At 38.1% G+C, this 26,714-nt stretch overlaps 1 protein-coding gene across 1 annotated transcript in view; it reads right to left on the reverse strand.

Annotated features, from left to right (window-relative positions):
- The window catches only part of LOC114657626 (calpain-1 catalytic subunit-like), a 115,336-nt gene that overhangs the window by 52,469 nt on the left and 36,153 nt on the right, over positions 1-26,714 (reverse strand). The window contains exons 4-6 of the mRNA XM_051930899.1: positions 20,590-20,708; positions 13,177-13,310; positions 11,021-11,189 (exon numbers count right to left, since the gene is read on the reverse strand). Coding sequence (XP_051786859.1) covers positions 11,021-11,189; positions 13,177-13,310; positions 20,590-20,708 — 422 coding nt within the window. The remainder of the gene's footprint in view (positions 1-11,020; positions 11,190-13,176; positions 13,311-20,589; positions 20,709-26,714) is intronic.

Consider the following 26,714-nt stretch of genomic DNA (forward strand, 5'->3'; position numbering starts at 1 on the left):
TACAACTGATAATATGTTGTGCTTATTTATCTGGTGTACTGACATTTTTGCGCGTTTAACGGCTGAAATCTAACGTGGTTTGTGCCCTTCAGAATGAAAAGAGTTTGCATTTACCTTTTTAATAAAAGGCGAGCTTTTAAGCCTGAGAAATCACCCCGTAAATGCACACGTTTAATTGCACATGTGTTAATATGTATGCTTACACAGTATTAAAAGACACTCAACAATTACACAGTATTAAAAGACAGTCAACAATTAACGTCATTTACCTTCGTTCCCGACTCGTGCTGTAAATCTCTTCCTTGTTTTCAGTTCACGTGATTACGTAGGAGGTGTGATGACGCGATACGTGACTCCGCCTCCTCCATTAGAGTATATAGACAAAAAACAGGTTCCAGTTATGACCATTACGCATAGAATTTCGAAATGAAACCTGCCTAACTTTTGTAAGTAAGCTGTAAGGAATGAGCCTGCCAAATTTCAGCCTTCTATCTACACGGGAAGTTGGAGAATTAGTGATGAGTGATTCAGTCAAACAGGTTCCAGTTATGACCATTACGCGTAGAATTTCTAAATAAAACCTGGCTAACTTTTGTAAGTAAGCTGTAAGGAATGAGCCTGCCAAATTTCAGACTTCTACCTACACGGGAAGTTGGAGAAATAGTGATGAGTGAGTCAGTCAGTCAGTCAGTCAGTGAGTCAGTGAGGGCTTTGCCTTTTATTAGTATAGATTACTAAAGAGATACAAAAAAAGTAAAATGGATATGTTCTTTTTATTTAAGGAGATTAAATATTACTGAAGAAAGAAAAAAAAAAATTAAACAGCCAAATGGGGCTATGCATACGAACTTAAAAGGTTTAAATAAAACAGAAATATATATTTTATTTTTACTTGCTTAACTTGTGGAGGGTGTATCCTGTAGCAAAGCCCTAACTTTTTTCGTGAAAGCCCGTTTCAGTCAATAAGTCTTAAAAAAACGTGTAAAGATATTGACAATAAGCTAAGCAAACCCAGGAAGACATGGAATCATTTAAATCAAGTATCATTACATCTTCCTTTCTTAAAGAGAAGTAAGGCAGTACTTATAAGCTTACATTTTTATATATAGACATACATACATATATATATATATATATATATATATATATATATATATATATATCTATATCCGAAGCCGTGCAAGCACACTCTTGAGAATGCAACGTATAGTTGTACAGAAGAAAAGCAATCTTGCCTCAAATGAATGGCAACCTTTTGTAGGTCTATGAACTTAATTTAAACTTTAGGTTTACACGGTGCTTTCTTTCCGAAGTACCTGCACTCATGAATATGTCTGTATGTGTCAGTCGGTCAAATCCACGCGCTTCGCACCGGCGAAGTACCGCTTTTAAATTTTTATTAAGAAGAAAATAAAACCTTTTTAAATTGAGGGAAAGTATACTAATAACAGTTTGTTAAGGATCTGTTTTTTTGTGAAGCTGCCTTTACTCGAGTGATCACTTCAACCTGACTTGGTGGCCAACTATAAGCGTTACCTGGTAGGTAACCACCCAACAATCAGATTGTGAATCAGACTACGAATGCCGTGAATGTAATTACACACTCACTGCACTTGCTTACGGTAATCGAACCTCGGACGTCAGCGCTAGAGGGGCTTAGCAGCGGTGAAGTATTGCTTTCAAATTTTAATTAAGAACAAAAGAAAACCTGAGGTTCGATTCCGGTAAGGGAGTGTAGTGAGTGGCTGGTTACCTACCAGGTAACGCTTATGGTTGGACAGCAAGTGACATAACATCAGCCACGGTGCCTTCAGTTGTGAGAAGCAGATCATAGAATGATTGAAAATAGTTTTGCATTTACCTTTTTAGTAAAAGGCGAGCTTTTAAGCCTGAGAAATCACCCCGTAAATGCACACGTTTAATTGCACATGTGTTAATATGTATGCTTACACAGTATTAAAAGACAGTGAACAACGTCATTTACCTTTGTTCCCGCGTTTGATAAAAGGCGAGCTTTTAAGCCTGAGAAATCACCCCGTAAATGCACACGTTTAATTGCACATGTGTTAATATGTATGCTTACACAGTATTAAAAGACACTCAAAAATTAACGTCATTTACCTTCGTTCCCGTGTTTGACTCGTGCTGTAAATCTCTTCCTTGTTTTTAGTTCACGTGATTACGTAGGAGGCGTGATGACACGATACGTGACTCCGCCTCCTCCATTAGAGTATGTGACTCCGCCTCCTCCATTAGAGTATATGGACAAAAAACATGTTCCAGTTATGACCATTACGCGTAGAATTTCGAAATGAAACCTGCCTAACTTTTGCAAGTAAGCTGTAAGGAATGAGCCTGCCAAATTTCAGCCTTCCACCTACACGGGAAGTTCGAGAATTAGTGATGAGTCAGTCAGTCAGTCAGTGAGTCAGTGAGGGCTTTGCCTTTTATTAATATGTATAGATTTGATTCGATTTGATGTTGAAGGTTCTTTAACGTACATAATATAATCATTGTCTTGCTGTTTATTCCTTAAATATCCATCTCCATATCCGAGTACACAAGAAAGTCGAGGGGAGACCACTCCTGATTTTTGAAAATAAAATGGCACTGATCAAGAGAATGACAAGGTCATCATACAAGATCAGCATATTGTTGCTGACCAATCACTTTTGCTTTAAAAACGTCGTTTAACAAGGAAGAGAGTCTGCCAAGTGATAAAAAGCTAAACACACTAATGTGTTTTTGTATTTGCAATATTTATTATCTTTTTTAGTTAATATTCATCATTCTTAATACCAGATACTGTGAAAATAATCCAATAGCAGAATTATGTTTTAAAATATCTGTCCCCATTTTTTCAATGTTTCTTTGTCTCTCAAAATAGATAGTTGAAATATCATATTCTTTTTCTTCTTAACATCAGTCATATCATAAAAATTGCATGCCAGGGGTTTTTCCTGCCTTGCATCCAAACCTGCTGGGGTGGGGTCCAGGTTTCCTGTGATCCTGCTCTGGATAAACAAGTTTATATAATGTATATATTGTTCTTATTCTCAGATGCCTCTGTCTCTGTCATTTTGTGCCAGTCCATACTCCTATTACCTGCTCTTGCTCTGCTCATTATGGGTTTACAGTTTTATGGTGGGCTATTCAAGTCTCATTGCCCCTAATCTTGACACTACATACTTGTTTTTCTTTGTTTCCCTCAATACAGCTAGGTGGGGTATGCAAACTGATTCAAGCCTAAGATCCTTGTTCTTCCTAAGCCCCTGTGATTTTCATGATCACACCTGTCAGAACACAGTAGATTCTGTTTTCTGATTGTTGATCTTTTTAGGCCTGCGGGTGGCAAAATTTTGTCTATAAATTGTTTGTACCTGAGATGGAATCGGAGATCAATATGGCTGGTAGAAAATAACAAAGCCCAGTATTTGAGATTTTTGAATGCAATATTGAAGGCATGCATTATAAGCACATTGTCATTGGTGCTGTAGACATTTAGAGTAAAAAACCCTCACACCTTAAAATTCACCTAAATTTCATTACAAATTGGCCCATTGTGGGCAATAAAAGGAAAAGAAAAAAGTGGCAACAGTCAGCGCAGATTTGTTCAGTACAAATAACACAGAAAGTATTTTAAAAATTATAAAATTATGTAAAATTGTTCATATTCAGTACCTGGTTTTGATCATGCTTGTTTTTATCAGACAAAAACAAAACCAAACAGTAAGCTGTGTCGTGTAGTGTAATAAGCTTCCACTAACATTAAACTCATATCCAAACCCGTTAAGTGTATAGTTCTATCTCATTGTGACACAAAAACTAAACTCCATAGTAACTCTTTAACCTTATTATAATAACTAAAACTAAAACTGAACGGCACAGGTTCGCTTCCCGGGTGCTCCTTGCGTGGAGTTTGTATGTTCTCCCCGTGTCTGTGTGGGTTTCCTCCGGGTGCTCCGGTTTCCTCCCACAGTCCAAAGACATGCAGGTTAGATGAACTGGCGATCCTAAATTGTCCCTAGTGTGTGTGTGTGTGTGTGTGTGTGTGTATGTGTGTGGTTCCTGCGGTGGGATAGCGCCCTGCCTGGGGCTTATTTCCTGCCTTACGTCCTGTGTTGGCTGAGATTGGCTCCAGCAGACCCCCGTGATCCTGTAGTTAGGATATAGCGGGTTGGATAATCGATGGATGAAAACTGAAACTAATACAGGCATATGAAAAAGTTTGGGAACCCCTCTTAATTCTTTGGATTTTTGTTTATCATTGGCTGAGCTTTCAAAGTAGCAACTTCCTTTTAGTATATGACATGCCTTATGGAAACAGTAGTATTTCAGCAGTGACATTAAGCTTATTGGATAAACAGAAAATATGCAATATGCATCATAACATAATTAGACAGGTGCATAAATTTGGGCACCCCAACAGACATATTACATCAATATTTATATTTGCAAAAGGAGGCTCAACTAACAGCCTCTAGATGCCTCCTATAGCCTTTGATGAGTGTCTGGATTCTGGATGGAGGTATCTTTGACCATTCTTCCATACAAATATCTTCTCCCTCTGCACGAATGCCTTTGTAGATCCCGAAATGTGTTTTGGGTCATTGTCTTGTTGGAATATCCAACCCCTGCGTAACTTCAACTTTGTGACTGATGCTTGAACATTATCCTGAAGAATTTGTTGATATTGGGTTGAATTCATCCGACCCTCGACTTTAACAAGGGCCCCAGTCCCTGAACTAGCCACATAGCCCCACAGCATGATGGAACCTCCACCAAATTTGACAGTAGGTAGCAGGTGTTTTTCTTGGAATGCGGTGTTATTCTTCCGCCATGCAAAGTGCTTTTTCTTATGACCAAATAACTCAATTTTTGTCTCATCAGTCCAAAGCACTTTGTTCCAAAATGAATCTGGCTTGTCTAAATGAGCATTTGCATACAACAAGTGACTCTGTTTGTGGCGTGAGTGCAGAAATGGCTTCTTTCTCATCACCCTGCCATACAGATGTTCTTTGTGCAAATTGTAGAACAATGTACAGATATACCATCTGCAGCAAGATGTTCATCTTGCGGGTCTTTAGAGGTGATCTGTGGGTTGTCTGTAACCATTCTCACAATTCTGCGCATATGCCACTCCTGTATTTTTCTTGGCCTGCCAGACCTGGGTTTAACAGCAACTGTGCCTGTGGCCTTCCATTTCCTCATTACATTCCTTACAGTTCAAACTGACAGTTTAAACCTCTGAGATTGCTTTTTGTAGTCTTCCCCTAAACCATGATACTGAACAATCTTTGTTTTCAGATCTTTTGAGAGTTGCTTTGAGGATCCCATGCTGTCACTCTTCAGAGGAGAGTCAAGGGGAAGCACAACTTGCAATTGACCACCTTAAATACCTTTTCTCATGATTGGACACACCTGTCTATGAAGTTCAAGGCTTAACGAGCTAATCCAACCAATTTGGTGTTGCATGTAATCAGTACTGAGCAGTTACATGCATTCAAATCAGCAAAATTACAAGGGTACCCACATTTTTGCACAGCCAGTTTTTTACATTTGATTTAACTTCATACAACTAAATACAGGCAGTCCCCGGGTTACGTAAAAGATAGGGACTGTAGGTTTGTACTTAAGTTGAATTTGTATGTAAGTTGGAACAGGTACATTATTTTAATAAATGCTATTGTTGACCGACTGTAACCATGTGCTCTGCCAATGAATGGAGTTTCACCTCTCTCTGACCTTTTTATTATTTCTACTTTATTTTCAATGGTGATAGTTTTTCTCTTCTTTACTGTATCACCAGCACTTGCATCAGATTTGTGTTTCAGAGACATTCTTGAAGGGTGAAGACAAAAGGTTAAGATGAGCTCTTCTGCACAGCACTGTACAGCTATCACAGCAGGAAGGCATCCCTCGTCAGCACGTGTGGTGTATTGACAAGAGACAACTTCCTGCTATGTACGTAACAGTACAAGCAGGCTTGCAATTGAGAATGAATGGGAGTAGCGAGGGGCGGTTCACCACCCACCCACCACACAGTCACCTCCATGTGAATTTCCCATTGGGATTAATAAAGTATCTATCTATCTATCTATCTATCTATTACAGTATGCAGCCTGCAGCGTGCGTCCGCCCACCGAGAACGAACACGGTGCGGCCAAAGGCGTGTAGTGAATCGCCCACCACCGCCCCCATTCAACAGTCAGCCACCCGAAGCACACTACAATGCTACCCCCCCCGCCGCCCCGTTCACCCTCAATGGCCTCCGTTCAGCCACAACCGGGTCACCGCTTGCAGCATTACCAGCCACCCACCGAAAACGATTCGGGGGGGAGCCGTGTGTAGTGGGCGGGCAGTGAAACGCCCTACACCGCTCCATCCAGCCTGCGCCCAGTCAGAAGCAGTAGCTGCGGCGGCGTAGTAGGCGAACAGCGAACCACCCCATTAAGCCTCAGTCCTGCACACGAGTGATAGCTGTGGCCCCAGTGACTATGGACCAGGGATCACTGCTCGCTTGCCGCTGGGAGCCGCCCAAGGGACACAGGGACACTACACTATGCGAGCAGCAAAATCGTATCCCTCCAGCCACTACTTGCAGCGTCCTCCGGCCAAAGATGACGGACCGACAGTTAATGAGGCGCACGCATCACAGCTGCGGCCTCATTCGTAAGTCGTAGGTCAAATGTCCGTAACCTGGGGACTACCTGTACTGCTTCACTAAAAATCTTTGTTCGGAAAACACCCCCATACTCAGATGTTCCTAGGAAATAAAAGACATACCACTGTTATCTTTTTTGTTGAAAGTAGAGAAAATTATAATGCAGGCTGAGAGGGGTTCCCAAACTTTTTCATATGACTGTATATATAAAAATAAAATATAAATGTTTTTGGAAAATAAAAACTAAAAATACATGATGAAGGAAAACTAAAACTAAACTGAAAAACTAGGTCAGAAAAAATATAGAAATAAAAACTAATATAAAAAGGCAAAATTATAATAACCTTGGTGGGTACAGCTTTTATTGGTCTGGTCGCTCTGATGGCGGTTATACTCAGGGAGTAGCTGTTGCTGTGGCGGATTGGCTTCTTCCAATAGTGTCCGATGTCACTCCTTTCAACGAGCATATTATGAGACTCAAATAATGGCTCTCTTTGGGTGCCTTGCCTGTAGTCTCAGTGTATGCTCTGACTGCGGTGAGTGATCTCAGCAAGGGAGACATTTTATTCGCAATTTTGGTCAGTAGTTGATGGGTGTCCATGTGGTGACACTCCTCTGGTCATGGGTGACTTCAATGTGACCACTGGCACTGAAAGGGCTGGCTATGAGGATTATCTCGGTCCTCATGGGACTGGTGACCGTGGTGTAAGTGGCTCCATGTTCTTTGACTTTGCAAAAGGTCAGGGGCTGCGAATTACTGGATCCTGGTTCCAATGCCCCGAGCCGCATCGTTGAACTTTGTATTCCAATACTGGTGGTGCGGCGAAGGAGATCGATTACGTCCTCACGGCCAGACACTGGAGGTTCTTACAAAACTGCAGGGTCTACAGAACTGCCCAGTTTTTGAATTCTAACCATAGACTTGTTGTTGATACTCTGAAGATCCAGCTTAGGTCCAGTAAGTTACCACCTACTAGGAAAATGAGACTAAACCTGGCCAGACTCCAAGATCAAGCTGTTTGTGACAAGTTTGCACACAATTTGTGTGTTGAACTTATGGATTTGGGTGCAACTGCTGATCCTAATGTCATGTGGGAGACCTTGCATGACAAGACCCTGAAGGTTGCTGAGGGTTGTGTTGGTGTTACCAGTGTTCCCAGAAGGAGGCGTTTCATCTCACAAGGCTCTCTAGATATCATCGAGAGGAGTCACAGCGCACAGTTTGATGGCAACTCCGGCCTGTATTGGAAACTGAGAAGGACAGCTGCAAGGGCTCTGAAGGCAGATAAGAAGGAGTCTGTTAGAGGAACCTGTGAGCAAGTTACACACAACCAATGGCTTAGTGACCCATGTCCTGTTTACAGAGGAATCAAAGCATTACGCACATCCGAATCTGTTCCTCAGAGAGTTGCATTCAGGGCGACTGATGGAATGGTCCTTACGGATGACAAAACAGTTGTGACCCACTGGGCATACTTTGAGCAGCTGTTTAAAGCTGATCCTCCAGCTAGGACGCTGAATATCTCTGGGTCCACGGTTCTTGAGGCTGATCGTCCAATTAGTTGTGAACCACTCAATCTCACCGAGATTGCACAGGTGGTGAACCAGCTGAGGGCATGGAAGGCTACAGGGATCTGTGGTATCCGGGGTAAACCTCTCCAGGTTGGTGGTAAGGCTATCCTCTTTGCATTCCAAGAAATCTTTGCTTCCATTTGGAAGACTGGCGTGATCACCTGGACTGTAGCAACTACTACCGCTCTCAGTGCCGGGTAAGGTCCTTGCTAGGGTCATTCTCAATAGGGTCAGTGATCACTTGCTCACCTACCAACAACTGGAGCAGTCTGGTTTTACACATAAGAAGACTACCATCGACTGCATCCAGGCACTGAGGGTTCTCATGGAGTGAAAACGCAAATATCAGCAGAGTTTCTTTGCAGCCTTTTTCAATTTTTGTAAAGCATTCGACTCGGTTGATCGAGCTTGCCTGTGGGACATCCTGAGACTTTGCAGGATCCCCTCAAGGTTGCTAGATATCAGGACCAGCCTGTTCACCGGTACTGTGAGTGCTATGCAGAGTGGAGGCAGAAACTCTGCGTTTTTCCCAGATTGGATTCATCAGGGGTTTTTTCTTGCTTCTACTCTATTCAATGCTTGCATGGACTGGGTGTTGGGCAAGGTAAAGGGTTCCAGCAGCTGTGGGGCATCTGTTGGCGAAGAAAGATTCACTGATCTTGACTTTTTTGATGATGCTGTGATCTTTGTGGAGTCAATGGAGTTTCTGATCAGGGCTGTCGAGAGACTGAGCTAGAAGTCTGAGTGTCTGGGCATTTTAGTGTTCTGGAAAAAAACTAAGATCCAGGCCTTTAATTATCTCTTAGGCACAGCCTAAACCTTGTTGAGAGGTTTACTTACCTCAGCAGTGATATTCATATCTCTGGTGATTCTTCCCATGAAGTCAGTACACGGACTGGGAGAGCTTGGGGGGTCATGAGGTTGCTGGAAAGGGGTGTGTGGCGCTCCTGATATCTATGCAAAAGGACGAAGGTCCAAGTCTTTAGAGTTCTGGTGCTTCCTGTCTTGCTATATGGTTGCGAGACATGGATGCTATACAGTAACCTGAGACGAAGACTGGACTCTATTGGTACTATGTCTCTTCAGAGAATCTTTGGGTACCGCTGTGTTAGACTTTGTGTCGAATGAGCGGCTGCTCATGGAGTCCTGAATGAGGAACATTACCTGCATTGTGAGGGAGCGCCAGTTACGGTACTACGGCCGTGTGGCACGATTCTTCGAGGGTGATCTGGCTCACAGGATCCTCATTGTTGAGGACCCAAGTGGCTGGACCAGGCAAAGGGGATGCCCACATAACACCTAGCTGTGGCAGATAGAGGGTCATTTCCGGAGGGTGGGACTGGACCAAGTGTTTGCCTGGAGGGTTGCCAACCTGGATCTCAAGCTGTTTCGTCGTGTGGTGGGTGCGGCAACACACTGTACAAGTGCATGCTCCGCAAGCTGACCTGATCTGAATGCAAGCATCCTTTCCTGTGTTGTATTTGTACATTATAACCTTAGTGCATCCGTGTTAATTGGGTTACAACTTAATGGTGGGGAGAAATTTAGGCAAGTACATGCCACAAAGCCACAGAATCTGTTTCAACTAATTTATAATCTGGGAACAGAGGGACACTGCAAGACTAGCAATTACTAAATAAGTTTATAGCATGAGAAAGTAAGATGTACAGGAATACTAAAAAGATCAAACACTCTAATCAGAGTCATTCACCATAAACACAAGATAGTCTATTAAATGTGTATAATGTCACATGTTCTGGAATCCCATGTTGTGCATTTTAACATAAATATGGCTCAGAGTGACCAAACAGATGATGACAGAAGAGCAACGAGGAAGCAATGTCAGAGATTGAGACATATGTGACTATTTCATTTGGACGTCACAGAACATGGTCTATGAATAAAGGAAATCACTAAATAAAAACCGGCGCAGGACAACATCCACTCCTTGACATTTCTGCTCAATAATTAGAACATTACTGCAGTTAAAGTAAGACACTGTTTGCTCAGTAAGTGGCATATAATCAAAAGAGCTGTGCTTTTATGTTTATCGTGAGGATATCCTCATGTTTGTTGGTGCAGGTGATAGTTCCTACATAGAATATTGTGTAGTGACTGACAATTGACACCACTTGAGAGTTTGTCTGAATAGGATTGCTATGTGTATGTGTGAGTATGTGTGTGTGTGTGTGTGTGTTAATCTTCAAGTGCGGAAGCAGATAAACCTAGTAAACATTCCTGGTAAGTTTCACAAATTTCATGATAACACACCAGGTTTTTTATTCGTTTTATACAAATTAATAAATTAAAAGCTTTGAATTATTTCACAACTCAGAGACTTTAGGTGGCATTGTTTTCTCTGATTTGTCTAACTCATAACTTCAAGTTTGTAGGGTGTTCACATAGAATTTTCAACTCGGAAAGTCTTATTTACAATCTGTCCAATAGCACATGAATGCAGCATTATATTTCACTAATGTAAATAATAATACCCAGCTCTCTTTAATGGGAGAATGTACTGAACGAATGGCCTTTGTTATAAGAGACGCAGATTGAGCACCCTAATCACAAAAGACATGGATTCTCATTCTACCTACACTATGCTTTCAAAATCTTAGTATACGCATAGAAGAAATATATCAAATAAAAGTCTACTTTTGTAAAAATGTTTCATTTGGTAGTTCACAGTACTAGCAGTTAACCTTCTCTATGAAAAGACCAAAGAAATGGATTTTTCACCCAGGGTTTTAATGCAGACATGATAATGGCCCATATTTTACTCACATCAATTGAGCATCCAAGTAGTGAGCCTCTCTCCAGTGCTTTCTGAATGATTGTATAAAGGTCATTTGGGGGTTTGCGCAGTTCATACATTTCAGTGACTCCTCCTGTGAAATCTTCAAATCCCTCAGAAGTGCTGCCCCCTGAAAGAGCTTCATAGCATCCATTTAACCTAGAAAATTTTCAAATTAAGGGAACTGTTTCAATGAACCTATTAATTTACTTTTATAATTTGAAAAGCAAGTGAAAATCAGTCCAGAAGATATTTATTTCTTGTGGTAACTCAACTCCTTGACCTGTTTAGAAATAAATTCAGAAATAACTTTTTTATCTAACTTTAAAAAATGTTAAAGACTAATTTTTGTAGTATTCAGGTTGAATTTATTTACAGTATTTACACAAATGCAACACATTCATTTGCCACAGGAAATTGTGTTCTCAAGTGAATCATTTTTATACATTTTACTAATTTAGGAAAAAATGTGCTTGCTCTTTTGATTTTAAAAATAGGGTCTAAAGGCATTTGTCTAAGTATGAACAAAAAGCTATAAAATTTTCTGAATACATCCAGCAAAGGTTTCAATTTCAGGAAATATAAACTCCTTGTTACTAAGGTAGGATTATAACAACAAAACAAATACTGTACATTTAATCACAGATTCTTGTCACTGCTTTTCAGGTAAATAAGGTAGGAACACAACATAAGACCATGCATATGTCTAAAGATAAATTTGATTAGTGGAAAACACAAGAAGTACATTTCCCCAAAATGGGGAAAAAAGTACACTACATCCCTGCCTCAAGCAGCACTTCCAAGAGAGCTTTCAGCACCAGAAGAAATGTAATCATGCTGCTCTGAAGCCAGATGCTGTGGACAGACTGGTTAGTAATTTATTTAAAAATGTTTTACGTTTGTTTTTTTTTATCTTTGTGCAATATATGACAGAACTTGTTTACATATGCTATCGTTTTTTTCCTGTGCAATATTTGATAGAAGTTTGGATTTTTTTCACAATAGTACAGTATGTTAGATTATTGTTTTCTTGCTTGTATGCTGCACAATTCATCTTATAGCAGAGCAGTTTATGTTTATCCAGAGTGTAATTTTCAGGCCTTGTAGATCAATTATGATTAGTATTTTATTTCCTCTGGATTAGTATCTTGTTTACATTAAGGAAGAGCATCTGTTTAAAATGCTCTTGTTATAATTATTTTGTTGGTCTTTTGTGTACATCCTGTAGGCCACTTTGAAATGGTTTACTCATGCTTGCACAGTCTGATCTCAGAATAACTTTGACTGATGATTTTAATGTGTTTGTGTTATATTTGCTTCAGTTTTAAGTAAATAAATAACGCCTGTTTTCCTTAATTGTTGTTTCCATTAATCTCATTAGTAAGCTATAATTAACATCCTACTAGCAAGAATAATAAGACTTTTACAAACACATTTTTAAAGGATGCAAAATATCATACCATTATCATTATTGTCAGTCTCAGAAAATATTGAGATATCATTTTTAATAATATCACACACCCTTAATATGTAGTACCACTTTTCATAAGGTAACAGGACATATTAAACCTAAATGAACTCATTTACAGAGCCAACACCCACACTGCACACTATTATACTTTAATAATTAAAAGTTCAGCCTGCCTTAGCTTCTACAGTGGCCAAAATATATTCCATAGTGTTTCACCTGATCCCCTGGTACATCTTTTATGGGTGAGGCATTGACACAGATATTTCCCTGTCACGCCTTAAAACTGATAATCTTCTGTGTTTGGATGTGTTGGTTTCCAGATCTCTTCTAAGCCAGAGCTGCATACCATTTTTTACCCTGGCTAAATAGTAACAGACCCCAAGTTTGTTGCAGATTTAGATTTATTCTCGTTAGAAAAGAGTGGAAACAAAATTTCCTTAAAACTATAGGTACAGTAACAATTCCTCTATTACTGTGTGTCTGTACAAAAGCCATCAAACTAAAGAAATAGATGGAGTTTCATCTTTATCTTTTGTTATCCATGCAATAATACAGAAAAAGAGCAAATGTCTGTTTAGTGCTCAATATAAAGCTATTGCAAGGATACTTTTATATTTAATAGTTAAACTGTCCAAAATCACCTTATGTGTCACCCCAACCCAGATCAACACTCACTTGGCATATGCTTTTTCCAGTAAAGCACTCCAGAACTCATTGCCTTCAGCAGAATGAACAAACAAAAGTTTATTGTCCTTTACAGGTAACCGGTCATCAATGACAACATCTACCCATTCACCAAACTGCCAGAACTGTTGAAAAGAACAGAGAAAAACAACAAGAGAAAAATTACTGCATATCTATTCCAAGTTCAGTGGTCAGAAAAATAACAAGAAATGTTTTCATGACCAAAAGACACTAGGCTCAAATATTAGAAGGACTAATGCAATAAAAGGAAACCTTCATCTACCTCAAATTCTGCAAGTCTGAAATGCAAACCACACAGAAAATTGCCATTAATAATGTTCTGTGCAAAAAGCAGAACTATTAGATGAACATGGTCATAAAGGATAAATAATAATCATCTACATTATGATTAACTGATGGAATATTCTAAACATTCCAATAATTTTATATTATAAAAAATATATTAAATGTATAGTATATCTCCCTATATATACTGTATACACACACACACACACACAAATATTACTGTTCCAAGAGTAATAAAATCTTAGATTACCCAAAGAATGCAAAATTAATCCAATACACTTTGGTACACTGCTGTAGTATTTTTAAAGTAGTTATGTGGTATATTCTAAGACATTTCTTGCAGGATTTTCTGTTTTGGCTATTTGTTTTTCCCTGTCCAGGTGATTCCACACTTTAGTTATGAGACTGAAGCTCTGTTCTTTCTGCAGACTTCACCTGTAAATCTTAATTGTTTTTTCATTGTGTTTGGTGTTTTGTCATGGAAGATGTGGGAGTGTCTTACCCACCTAAAATACAATTCCCTTTCTGTGCAACAGAGTTCTTTTTATGGATATCCCACCCATATGCCATTTACCAACTACTGTACATGACCATTGCTTTGCTCTGTTCCTACACTGCAAATTCATACCTTTTAACATGTCTCCTGGGTATAATGGCTCGACATCAATAGATCCTAAGGCTGCTACTGTGATCCACTTCTTCCTGCTACTGGAGTACATCTCTGGGGCAGAATATCATTAGACCCCATGGCTGTAGTACACCATACTTTTAAGACTATGAACTTGGATCCAATCAATTGCTATCAAGTGGCCCTACACCTCATATGGAATGTCACTGCAAAACCCTTCTTACTTGATGGCTAAAACATTAATCAATAGAACAGAGCAGGTGTTCTCAATGTAGTTATCCATTGACATATGTCACACATGTGCGTCTAGGAGACAACCTCAGGACTCATTTAATAACTGTTATACTCCAAACCAGAGGGTGACACATTGTCTAATGCCTTCTCTCTTCTCCCCCCCGCAGAAATGATGATGGACAGCTCCTCCATCTCAGACATCACTTTTGGTTTTCGCCCTCCTGAACCCACACTTTCCGGTGTGCAGACATCATGACTAGCTCCAGTGCCATCTTGGGTCAATCTTAAGAAGGCTTGCATCTAAACAAGACAAACTGTTTATTTCTGTAGTTGTTTCTTTTTCTGTTGTTTTTGGCCATATAATATATGGGGATCACCATGTTGCCCCAAATCTTTCTGACGTTTCATGTATCTCATTACACATATTATATATCATGCCAAAGAGGAAGGAAACGAAGTGTGACAAATCATGTTTCACCACCGGAGTTCCAGCAGCACTTAAATGTTAGCAGCAATAGTCCATCATAACAGGTGGTGTCAGTCTCTGTTCTCTCTTCTCAGGTGGCCAGCCCTTGCAGTAAAGTGATTACATCTGTAATTACGTCTGATCAGGAGTCTGTTTATACCAACTAGCTGACTCTCTGCAGCCCTTTTTTTCTTCTGCATTTTCTTCTGCTAGTGCCTGTTAACTCTCAGCTCCAGCTTGCTTGTGGTTTTTGTAAGATTACTCTTTCAACAACTGTTCAAGACAAGAGCTTTAATTTCCTGCAATGTGAAGGTCTCAGCTTGTGATGTTTTGGAGACAAGCTAGTGGTTGAAAGTCCAGACAGTCGTTCTTAAGTCCATCATGTGGCTCATGCATGCCCTTTGTTTAACATTACTTAAAATGTCTTAGCTTTTAACATAAGACAATGAATGTTTGGACTCTCAGGGTGTTTTTGATTGTTTTTTGCAAAGTGAGTGACATACTCGATAATTTCAACTTGCCTATTGTTAAAACAACAATTAAGATATTATCTTAAACGATACATATTGCACACTCCTAGGTGTTGGGTAGGACGACAGGAAGGAGTCCATCTGGGGACAAACAGTCATGATTGTGGAAGAGAGAGGTGTAGGATGTGATAAAGGCTAAGTAGGTGGCAAAAAAAGACAAGATACCAATCAGGGTGGGAGGGAAGACAGAGAAATGTATAAGCAGACAAACAAGGAGACAAGGAGGGTAGTGGCAACAGCTAAGATATAAGCTTTGGAGGAGGTGTATGCAATGAGGCTAAGGATTTGAGCCAGTGTCCGTAAGGTTGCCAATTCGAATCCCCGTTACTGCCAAAAGAGATCCTACTCTGCTGGGCCCTTGAGCAAGGCCCTTATTAACCTGTAATTGCTCCAGGGGTGCTGTACAATGGCTGACCCTGCACTCTGACCCTAAGGGGTATGTGAAAACTAACAAATTCCAAATAAGAAATTGTATAAGGCAAAAATAAGGAACAAAAAGGTTTTTAAAAAATTACATTTGAAGACAAAAGAGGGAAACAGAATGATTTTTAGAATAGCAAAGCTTAGGTTCAATGCTGGAAAGATTTTAGTCAGGTAAAGCACACGAAAGATGAGCAAGGTAGGTCTTAATTGAGTACAATAGGATCGAGACTAGATGGAAGAAGTACTTTGAAAAGCTGTTGAATGAAGAAATTCCAGGGGTAGTACTTGGAGATGGAATCCCAAATGAAGGGCTAGTACCATGAATTAGGAAGGGGGAAGTAAACGAGGCACCGAAATGAATGTAAAATAGGAAGGCAACAGGATGAAATACCAGAAGTATTGTGGAATAGCTTAGGAGAAGGAGTAGAGGTATTGTGGGATCTAATGGTTTCCCTAACACTGATTCTGATGACAAAACTATCAAAAATTGCCTAAGCTGTGCCTGTCTGAGGTTGTGATCTCTCTGCTCTGATGCAACACCTCTTTAACTTGCTGTGTTGCTGTTGTGAACCAGCATTTTCTACAATTGTCTTTAGTTTAAAATAAAGTGTGAGTGCAAACATACAAAGGAGTCCTGTGTGAAGTATTTTAAGCACCACAAAACTCGGATAAATTCACATACTCATATACACATTTGAGGCATAGTGGAGTAGTAGTTAGTAGTGGCTTCAAATACAGGCCTGGTACTGTGTCTGAAATTTGCATATTTCTCCTGTGTGTGCAAACAGTTTCCTCTGGACACTCTGGCGGTACTACCCATGTAACAGAGATGAGTATGTTAACTAACTATTCTAAATTTCTAAACAATGCTGCAGAAACAGCCAAGGCTCTGAACTGTTTTTAGCCAGTGTGTTAATGGATGGATGGACATATAAACATACATCAATTAGTAGACTTTACACATTCAGCTCTTAAACCATATAATATTAATAAGTAAAACATGATAAAACAAATATATCACACTAAGACCTGCTGATAATGGAGAAAAGAAAACCAAAATCCAGTCTACATTAAATTCAAAGAAATAAAAATCTCATGGCAAGAACATTAACTTCTATTTAAATTATACAAATTTGAAATTTAGAAGAATGATTTTTACCTGTACTAAAAAATAAACTGTTTTAAGTGCATTTCTTATTTCTTTTAAATCATGACTATATTTTTCCCTTGGCTGTAGTAGACTTCTGAAAATAAACTAACCTATACATACTAATCCCATGCAAAGAGTTTTAATAATAACATCATTCTGGTTTAGATGCTTCTCATTAATAATGTTCCAAGTACAGAAGCAAGGAGGTAGAAAAATAAGGAAAAGAAAGATGGACAATTAGAAAATCTCTGATGTCTTAGCACTACACTTGATTTCCTAGACATAATATAAATATACATAGAATTTAACACTCATTGTTAATATAGTCTCAAAAACAGAAGTTAGGAAATCTCACCAAGTTAGACACCTTGAAAAGATTTCTAATACATTAGAGCAGTGCTTCTCAAATCAGTCTTACAACACCCATGTGTTTTACGTTTAATTGATCTAATTGCTTAATTAGGAGTTTTTTTTCATCTCTTACCTTCAGAAAAAACAAATTATGCTTATGAGAAATGTACAAAATTTGTACTTTTTCCATCACTTTAAATGTTTACGTCTCTTTTGTCATTTACCTATTAATTCATCATTGTCTGTGGAGTATGACACCTTAATTGTACCTCAACAATAACGGTTAAAAATCAGTGGACTAGACAAAGAAAGCAACATAATTGTATTTAAAGTACATGCAGAATATGTAAAGCAGTGTATTTATAAAATCATACAGAAATATAAATTTTCCAAACACAATTTGTTTTAAGTAATGCTCAATTTAGAGGCTACAGAGCTAGTCAAAGTGAAGAAGCATTTGACTTCGTTAAAAAAGGGGAGTTATATATAACTGATATATATGTATTATGTAATATACTATGAAAAATCCATTAAATAAACAAACAGCATTTATTCTAAAAAATACCAAATCAGTGGACTACAAGATATATGACCACAAGAAGTCATGTAACTTATCTATCAACTGAATTTTAAGACTTGTTATTTTTGAAATGAAGGGATTGTGTTAAAAAAATGCTTTAGTTGCCTCACATTTTTATGCAATCGTTTTGTTCACCCCACTGAATTAAAGCTGAAAGTCTGCACTTCAACTGCATCTGAGTTGCTTCATTTAAAATTCATTGTGGTAATGTACAGAACCAAAATTAGAAAAAAGTTGTCTCTGTCCAAATATTTATGGACCTAACTGTATATATATATTTTGTCTCTCTGACTCTACAGCAGCAAAATTTTAGTCAATCATGGAAGCAACTGTATGTGCAGCTTTAAATAGTGGCAACATTGCTTAAAATGAAAAGGTATAACCTTAGATTTATTCTTAAATATAAAAGCCAGTCACATATTTGGTCCAATATTATTATAAAAATACTATCTGATGTTACAAAATCAAATTCAGGTACAAATGAAATAAAATATGGTTAGGTTCTGAAGCATTGTTTTTAATCTTATTTTAAATGCAAATTAACTTTCATTTATTTTTATTTTACTTTTACTGTGCCATATGCCTGCTGTCACATCAAGTACAATACTCTCTATCAGAAGCCAAGTATAGTCACACACTTAAAACAATCTAATAATGTTATGTTTTTTCATCCTGAATGAGATAGTAAACAGAAGATGGCTTAAATAGTGAAAATAAATTATAGTTTGTAAATAATGTTTGGTAGATTACAGCATGTGCAGAAAAAAATAAATGAAGAAAGCTTAAAGTTATAGAGGAGAGGACAGGAACAGGGTTGAACCGTAAAAATTACACTGAACAATAGGATAAGGACTGAGGCTGGTCATGCTTACCTGAGCCATGAGTTCAGATGGATTTGGAGAATGATGCGGAGCAAGTGAATAGGAAAACCGTGCAAAGGGATATAGCTGAGAAACTTCAAGTTCAGTAGTACATTGGCATATCTGTGCCATGCAGAAAGGCCAACACCAGTTAGTTATATGTAGATGAAGCAGAATGGACATGAATGAGATCAAGATACCAAGCCAAATTACTGGAGATGTAGCAAAATATATGGGAGTGTCACAACTTTACCTCTTCAGGTTTTTGTTAAAGTAAACAAAAAGTTAATCTATTTAAGATCTGAAGATTCCAGACATGCAACAGTATACAGGGAAACACGATTATTACAATATATTATAGTATAAATGCTTTACATTTAAAGAAACTCTTTATGGTACTATATATCAATATATCTTTATCTATCTATCTATACATACAGTGTATATATATATATATATATATATATATATATATATATATATATATATATATATATATATATAAAAAGAGAGAGAGAGAGAGAGAGATATTTATAGATATAGATATATACTGTAGATAGATAAGATATATAACAATTCATTTAAAGATTTTTATGGATATCTGTGATAAATATTACATACTTTGTACAGTTTTGAAGTTTAAGTTTCATCGAATTTGGTAAGCCACCTCTATATCCATCTCAATCCTAACGAAGGCTGATGTGAAATTATAAATAACTTCACAGTGTGTTTTGTGGTTCACCTTGAAATATATTGGATATAAAAATTTTCTTAAAATGTTATATTAAGTGTAAACGTAAAGATGTTTTTTTATTATACTTGATCACCTGTACTTAAGAAGAAACTTGCAGTTCATGTTGAATTCATCAACATTAATTGCTGGGCAACAGTTTAGATGCAGTTTTAATGTTGCAGATACAGGTTAGATGTGTTCCTTAAAAATAAGGTTCCCACATGATTCTCCTATAAAATTAACACGAGTATGGTAAAAAAAAATACCACTATAGGCCATGTAGCTCAACATAAAGAACTAAAAAAAGTACCCTTCAAAAATATCAATTACACTACCTTATCCTTCAATGGAAGCACAAATACTACTTAAAATAGCTGTATTTCATAAACTGTAACCCAACACTAAAACACTCTTTTCCTGTGTAGTTACTTATATCTTTAATTACTGTACTCTGTTTCAACTTAAAACACTAAGCTGTAACATGTATTGTAGACTAAAACATAAAAATGAAGATGACTAATTCAAATAATTCAATAGTTACACTTAATTTTTTAAGAAATCCAAAAGTAAATGACAATATTATTTATGCTACCTAGTATTAAAATAATTAATAACAGAGACATCCATGTGGAAGACAATTGTACTATTCAATAGGCTTCCTCAGTTGTTTATTTATAGAAGTAAATTTAGCATTTAAAAGCATGTTAAATATGACCTTTCTTTTAAAACATTGCATACTTGTCTTAATATTGCCACCCAAGTTACTAGGAGCAATGCTGCCTTGAGTATGACTACAACATTAAAAGAATATATTCCCAGGGAGCATACACCCTTATTAGATACAGTATATTATTGTTTTGATTTTGCTTAAATAAACGCTTGAATATCAGCTATATATCTATTTATTAATGCAAATAACCACTAATATAAGTTTTGCGAAAGTAATTTACAAATTGTAAAGTGTTATGTAACAAAAGAGTTTGGGAAACACTGCTCCTAATGTACAATAAAAGGCACTAAAAAAGACTGGACATTTTTAAAAATAACAACCCAATCCTGTGGTTACAAATTACACTTAGTTTGCAAAATAAATTACAACTACAAAAATGGTTACAAAAACACTGTAATTTATTGGTTTTATACCTGAAAATGAAAGATTCCAGCATATTGATTTTGGAAGGACTGTCCATGAGGCACAACTCGATGCAAGATTGTGTCATTCAGCGTTAGAGAGGCAATGGCAGCAAGAAGCCAGCAATCACCTAGGGGAATCAAAGGTAAACTATTCTGTCACTAAGCATTTGAAATCAAGGTATATACTGAAGGAAAGTAACAATGTGGTCTCTTTCATTTATTGTGATCAAACTCCATATTATGATGCTCAAAACTGACAAAAAACACATAGCTCACACAATACTTTAAATATTTATTAAATAAAAAAGTTATGATTAACTATGAAATCAAATATTAAGCATTATCAATAGTAATAAATGATTTAAGAAATAAACAATTCAATAATTGAATAAATAAGTAAAATCAACTGTAAAACTAAGAATGAAATTCCTATCTCATATCATCTCATCTTCTGAAACCACTTTTGCTGGTGAGGGCTGCAGTGGCAATAGACTTAGCAAGTCAGCCCAGACTTCCCTGTCACCAGTTATAGATTCCAGCTCTTCCCGAGAAATTTCCAGGCATTGCAGCAGAGCAGTATAATGGGAGTCGTGGGTCTCTGCCCAGTCGGATGATCACAGAGCAGCTCCAGGGGAAACAGTCCAGGGACAACCCTTTGATGTGCATCAACTGCCTCCTCTCAACCTAGAAGAGCAGCTACTCTACCCTGAGGTTCTCTGGAATTTCTGAGCTTCTCACCCTATCACGAAGTGTCAGTCCAAAAACCCTGCGGAGAACTCTCATTTCTGACACTTGTACTCATGATCTTATTCTTTTGGTCATTACCCACAGCTCATGACTATAGATGAAGATAGGGATGTAGGTGAACCGGTTAACTGAGAGCTCTGTCTTTAGAAGCGGCTCTCACGACCATCACAGACAAGTACAGCACCACCTGCAGACCAGCTTTCCGCCACTTCAATCCACTTATTGATCTCACATTCCCTTCTTCTTCTTTTTAATTTTATTAATTTTATTGTAATCATTCCATAAAAATAGATAAATTTTTATAAGAAAAAAAAAATAGGATTGAAAACAAATCAACCCCCCACCCCTGAGAAAGAGAGCATGGCCAACGGACTAAAACTTAAAAATAGTAAAAATAAATAAATTGAAGAGTTTAATAGGCGGATACAGATAAATGGAGAAGAAAAAGAATGGGGAGAGAATCTACTTCCTCAGTGCTTTAAGAGCTTATTCTAAAATATTACTGATTAGATCCTGCCAGGTTTTGAAAAAGTTCTGCACAGATCCTCTAAGTGAGAATTTGATTTTTTCCAATTTCAAATAATATAAAACATTAGTTACCCACTGACTTAAAAGGGGAGAGTTAGGATTCTTCAAGTTTAACAAAATAAGTCTGCGTGCCAATAGTGTAGTGAAGGCAATAACAGTTTGTTTGTCCTTCTCCACTTTAAGCCAATCTGGAAGAACACCAAACGCAGCTGTTAGTGGATCAGGAGGGATTGTGACACCAAGGCTGTCTGAAAGGCACTTAAAAATTTTTGTTCAGAATGATGTTAATTTGGTGCAGGCCCAAAACATGTGACCCAGTGAGGCTACAGCTTGATTGCAGCGTTCACAGGTTGGATCTTGCCCTGGAAACATTTTGGACAATTTCAAGCGAGACAGATATATAATTCTGTGTTCCAAGACCAGTCCAGCTTATCATTAATGTGGACCACCTTTACATTCACTCCCTGAACAGTGACCAGACATATAGACTCTTTGGTGCAGTCAAAGTCGATAACCATTTCCTTGGTTTTGCTGATGTTATGTTGCAGAGAATCCTCTTTGCAACAAAAAACAAATTTCTCCTCCTATACTCAGTCTCATTCCCCATTTTCAATACACCCCATAAGTGCAGAATCATCTGATAATTTCTGCGAGTTACATGACCTGTTGCTATATTTAAAGTCTGACATGTATACAGCAAAGAGTAAAGGAGACATGACTGTTCCTTGTGGTGCTCCAGTGTTGCTCACATCCACACATCCATATCAGAAACACAGTCCTTGAGCCTCACAAACTGCAGTCTGCTGGACAGATAGTCCATTATCCAGGACAGCATAAGTCATGTGAGTTTACCCTTAACATGGGTGGCTGGATGGTATTGAAGGCACTGGAGAAATCATAAAACATAATCCTCACATTCCTACCAGCCTTATCCAGGTGAGAATAGCAGAGCAGACAGATAATTGTATCTTCCACTCCAATCTTCATCCAATAGGCAAACTGCAGTGGGTCTAGATGGTCAACCACAAGAGAACTCATATAGTTAAGGACTAGTCTCTCAAAGGTCTTCATAATATGAGATGTAAATGCCACTGTTTGTGCCTAATTGTGCATAATGCCTCAGATAGTCTGTAGTCATTAGGTGAAGAGGCGTCTGCCTTCTTTGCAACAGGAACAATGCAGGATGTTTTCCACAATAATGGCAATTTCTGAAGCCTTAGGGACAAATTGAACAGCACAGGCCTTAAGAAATTCAGGGCTGACTCTTATCTGGTCCCACAGCTTTTCCAGTATGTAGCTTCCGCAGTTTTCTTCTTACTCGTTCTTCAGTTATGGACAGTCCACACTGATAGTTAGAGGTGGACCTGTCACTGGCCATTCCACTTGACATGGTAGGAGTTGTTGATGTAGTAGGGATGGCGTGGAAAGGCTGGTCATTGGAAGGGGGTGGAAGTGGGAAGGAAAATCTATTAAAGAATTGGTTCAGGGCATTAGCTTTGTCCACATCTCCTTCTAGCACCTGAGCCCTGGATTGCTTAAATCCAGTAATTAAGCCCAGTCCATTCCAGACATCTATCCTTTTATTCTGAGTGTTTGTTTTCTATTTTGACTTTGTAAGCCTCCATTCTTTCACTCAGCTTTTTCTTTAGCACATGCTATACGTAATTTACAGCCTCTCTGTCCCCCAATTTGAATGCCCTCTTTTTCTCATTCAGGAGACCTTTTAGTGCCTTAGTAATCCAGGGCTTGTTGTTTGGAAAGCAATGCACTGTCTTTGTGAGTACCACTGCGTCGACACAAAAATTAATATAGTCTCTGTGATACAGTCACAGGGACTCTCAATATTGTCCCCATGTGACTCACACATCATTTCCCAGTCTGTCATTTGGAAGCAGTCATTCAGTGCCATTTCAGCCTCCAGGCTCCACTTCCTCACTATTCTTGTGGTAACAGGTTGCTGTCTAATAACAGGCTTGTAGCTGGGAATAAGATGAATCAGCTTCCAGTCAGATTTGCCTAAAGGAGCAAGTAGAGTACACTTAAAGGCATTTTTAACACCTGAATACACCAGGTCGAACTACTTATTACCTTGAGTGGAACACATCACAAACTGATAGAACCACAGGCTCCTCAGGCCACCATAGTAACTTTGGACAACCTCCACTGGATATGTACACTGCTTTTAGCAACTGTTTTCATTATTGTGGTCTTGAGGAGAATCCATTCAGACTCAATATTCCCAACCTCATTCTACACATGGGAGAAATGTTCTCAGAGGTAGGAGTTGAACTATTCACAAACAGGCCTCAGCCAGACGTTCCAAGGACATCCTAACCACTTGTTTATACTTCACCGGTCTAGCTGGCCTATGCCCATCACTTTGAATCAAACTCACTATCAAGTGGTGATCAATTGACAGTTGACCACCTCTCTTCACCAGCCTCAAAAACACATGGCCTCAGGTCAGATAAAACAACTATAAAATCTATCAATGACGTTCATCCCAAAGGGCTCTAGTACCTGGTACACTTATGAGCCGCATTGTGTTTGAAAATGGTGTTTGTTATAGACAATCCATGACTACAACAGAAATACAATAACAACTCACTACTCTGATTCAGATCTGGCAGATCGTTCCTCCCAATCACATCCCTGAAGGTATATCCGTCAATCTCAATATGAGTATTGAAATCACACAGTAAGACTACCAAGTCAGTGAGCAGCACTATACAGTGCATCTGGAAAGTATTCACAGCACATCACTTTTTCCACATTTTGTTATGTTACAGCCTTATTCCAAAATGGATTAAATTCATTTTTTTCCTCAGAATTCTACACATAACATCCCATAATGACAATGTGAAAAAAGTTTGTGTACGTGTGATTTCTCAGTTTTTTTATTTTTAATAAATTCGCAAAAACCTCAAGTAAACTTTTTTCACATTGTCATTATGGGGTGTTGTGTGTAGAATTCTGAGAAAGAAAATGAATTTAATCCATTTTGGAATAAGGCTATAACATAACAAAATGTGGAAAAAGTGATGCGCTGTGAACACTTTCCGGATGCACTGTATATGCACCTTACCTATCTTCTCTAAGAAGGCTGAATACTCTGAACAGTTGTTTGCTGAACTGAGGCAACCCTCTCATCCTCTATGGAAAACTCCAATTGCACAACCCTCAGGTCTTTCACACACCAGAACTCCAGAGTAGGAGACAGATCACCCTCAATCAAGAAGTTTCATTCCAGAACTTATGCTATGTGTAGAGGTGATACCAACTATATCTAGCTGGTGCTTTTTCACCTCCCACACCAGCTCCAGCCCCTTCCCGTCAAACAGGTAATGTTCTAAGTTTCCAAAATGAGTTTTCATTGCCAGGATCTTGTCATTCAGGACTTTGCTGCCTATGCCTACCAGTAAACTTGTATTGTGCTCAACTCTCACTCTTTGTCCTTCATGTGGTGACTCCTTCAAGACAGTTCCACATCACCATTTCTCACTAAGCACAGCCAGGTTTCATGGGATGCTTGACCACAAGATGTTCACCAGTGAACACTACCCCCAGGTCTGGCTCCAGATTCTAGGATTCTATTCTGTGCAGAGTACAGACATAAATACAAAATAAAATTAAAACAAAGCACAAGGAAGGAACTGGGTGTAAATAAAAATCAAAAGCCAAAAAAAAGACTGCAGCAATCTCAACAATACTCCAGTTCCTTATTTCATTATAAAAGAGTAATCTGCTACATTACTCTTCAACAACAAAAAATGGAAATTCATTACCTTAATCTAAGTAACAGAACTTCAATACTTACTCCAAAGAAATTCTAGTACCAAATTTACACTTACAGTATTTCATTACCACATCACACATACATATCTTTCATAGTAAATATTCTGCAGTAAGCAAAAACTAGAACCAGACATTTGTTTGAATTAATGCCTCAGATAGCAGGGCTTGGAATAACTAATACCTTCACAAATGTGTTTTGAGAATTTTCAGGTAATGAAGTTTCAAAGTAATGTCATTACCATCACAAATGAATGTGCAGCTTGCGTATTACCACTTCCAATGATGACAATAATGACTCTATAAAACTATTAGCAAAATCGTCCTAATGTACAAGGACTGTTACACCTTAAAAAAAAGACAAGCTAATTAGTTACACTCAAAATGTCATATTTCTATGAATAAAACCATATAGGAAATAAGTCCAATTACCAAATGAGTGCTATGTTTTAGCCAGGATCAATCTCTGGCTTAAATGTCTTTTTTATCTATATATTTGGGCTGTTTATCAAATAGTCTTTTTCATGTTAGGAATTCTGTTTTTGGTTTTATATTATGTTATTTTATGTAATACCGAGAGTGTTTAGGACCGGGAATATGTTTCTTACCTTACTCCCAGTGCTTCTGGAATAATAATAATGCAGGTATTTTACTTCAATACGATTAGTATTGCCTTAGGTTACTCATTACTTTAAAAAGCAATTGGACTATGTAAGGCAGATTAATTTTAATGTGCCACCCTACTGCTCCCAAAATTGTGTTCTTGAGTTTAGCACTGTATGTTCAGCTTATCAACATACATTTACAGAGTTCTGAAATATTTAGACACATTATTTCAGCCAGAAATGGAATAATGTGATATCCTGAACATTTGCCTCTGGAAATTTAGTTAGAGATGCTTCTTCCTACAAGTGCTGAAAACATCTGCAAAGTAATACATGTGCAGACTACAAAATCCTCAATAATAACCCAGTTAAGAATTTACATTGCCACATAACTGGGTTATCTGAGAAGAAATCTACCTCTGTTAACCCGGTTTCTCTAACCAGAATAAGGGTTTATATGGT

The sequence above is a fragment of the Erpetoichthys calabaricus genome, chromosome 1 (assembly GCF_900747795.2).
Source record: "Erpetoichthys calabaricus chromosome 1, fErpCal1.3, whole genome shotgun sequence".
Lineage (NCBI taxonomy): Eukaryota > Metazoa > Chordata > Cladistia > Polypteriformes > Polypteridae > Erpetoichthys > Erpetoichthys calabaricus.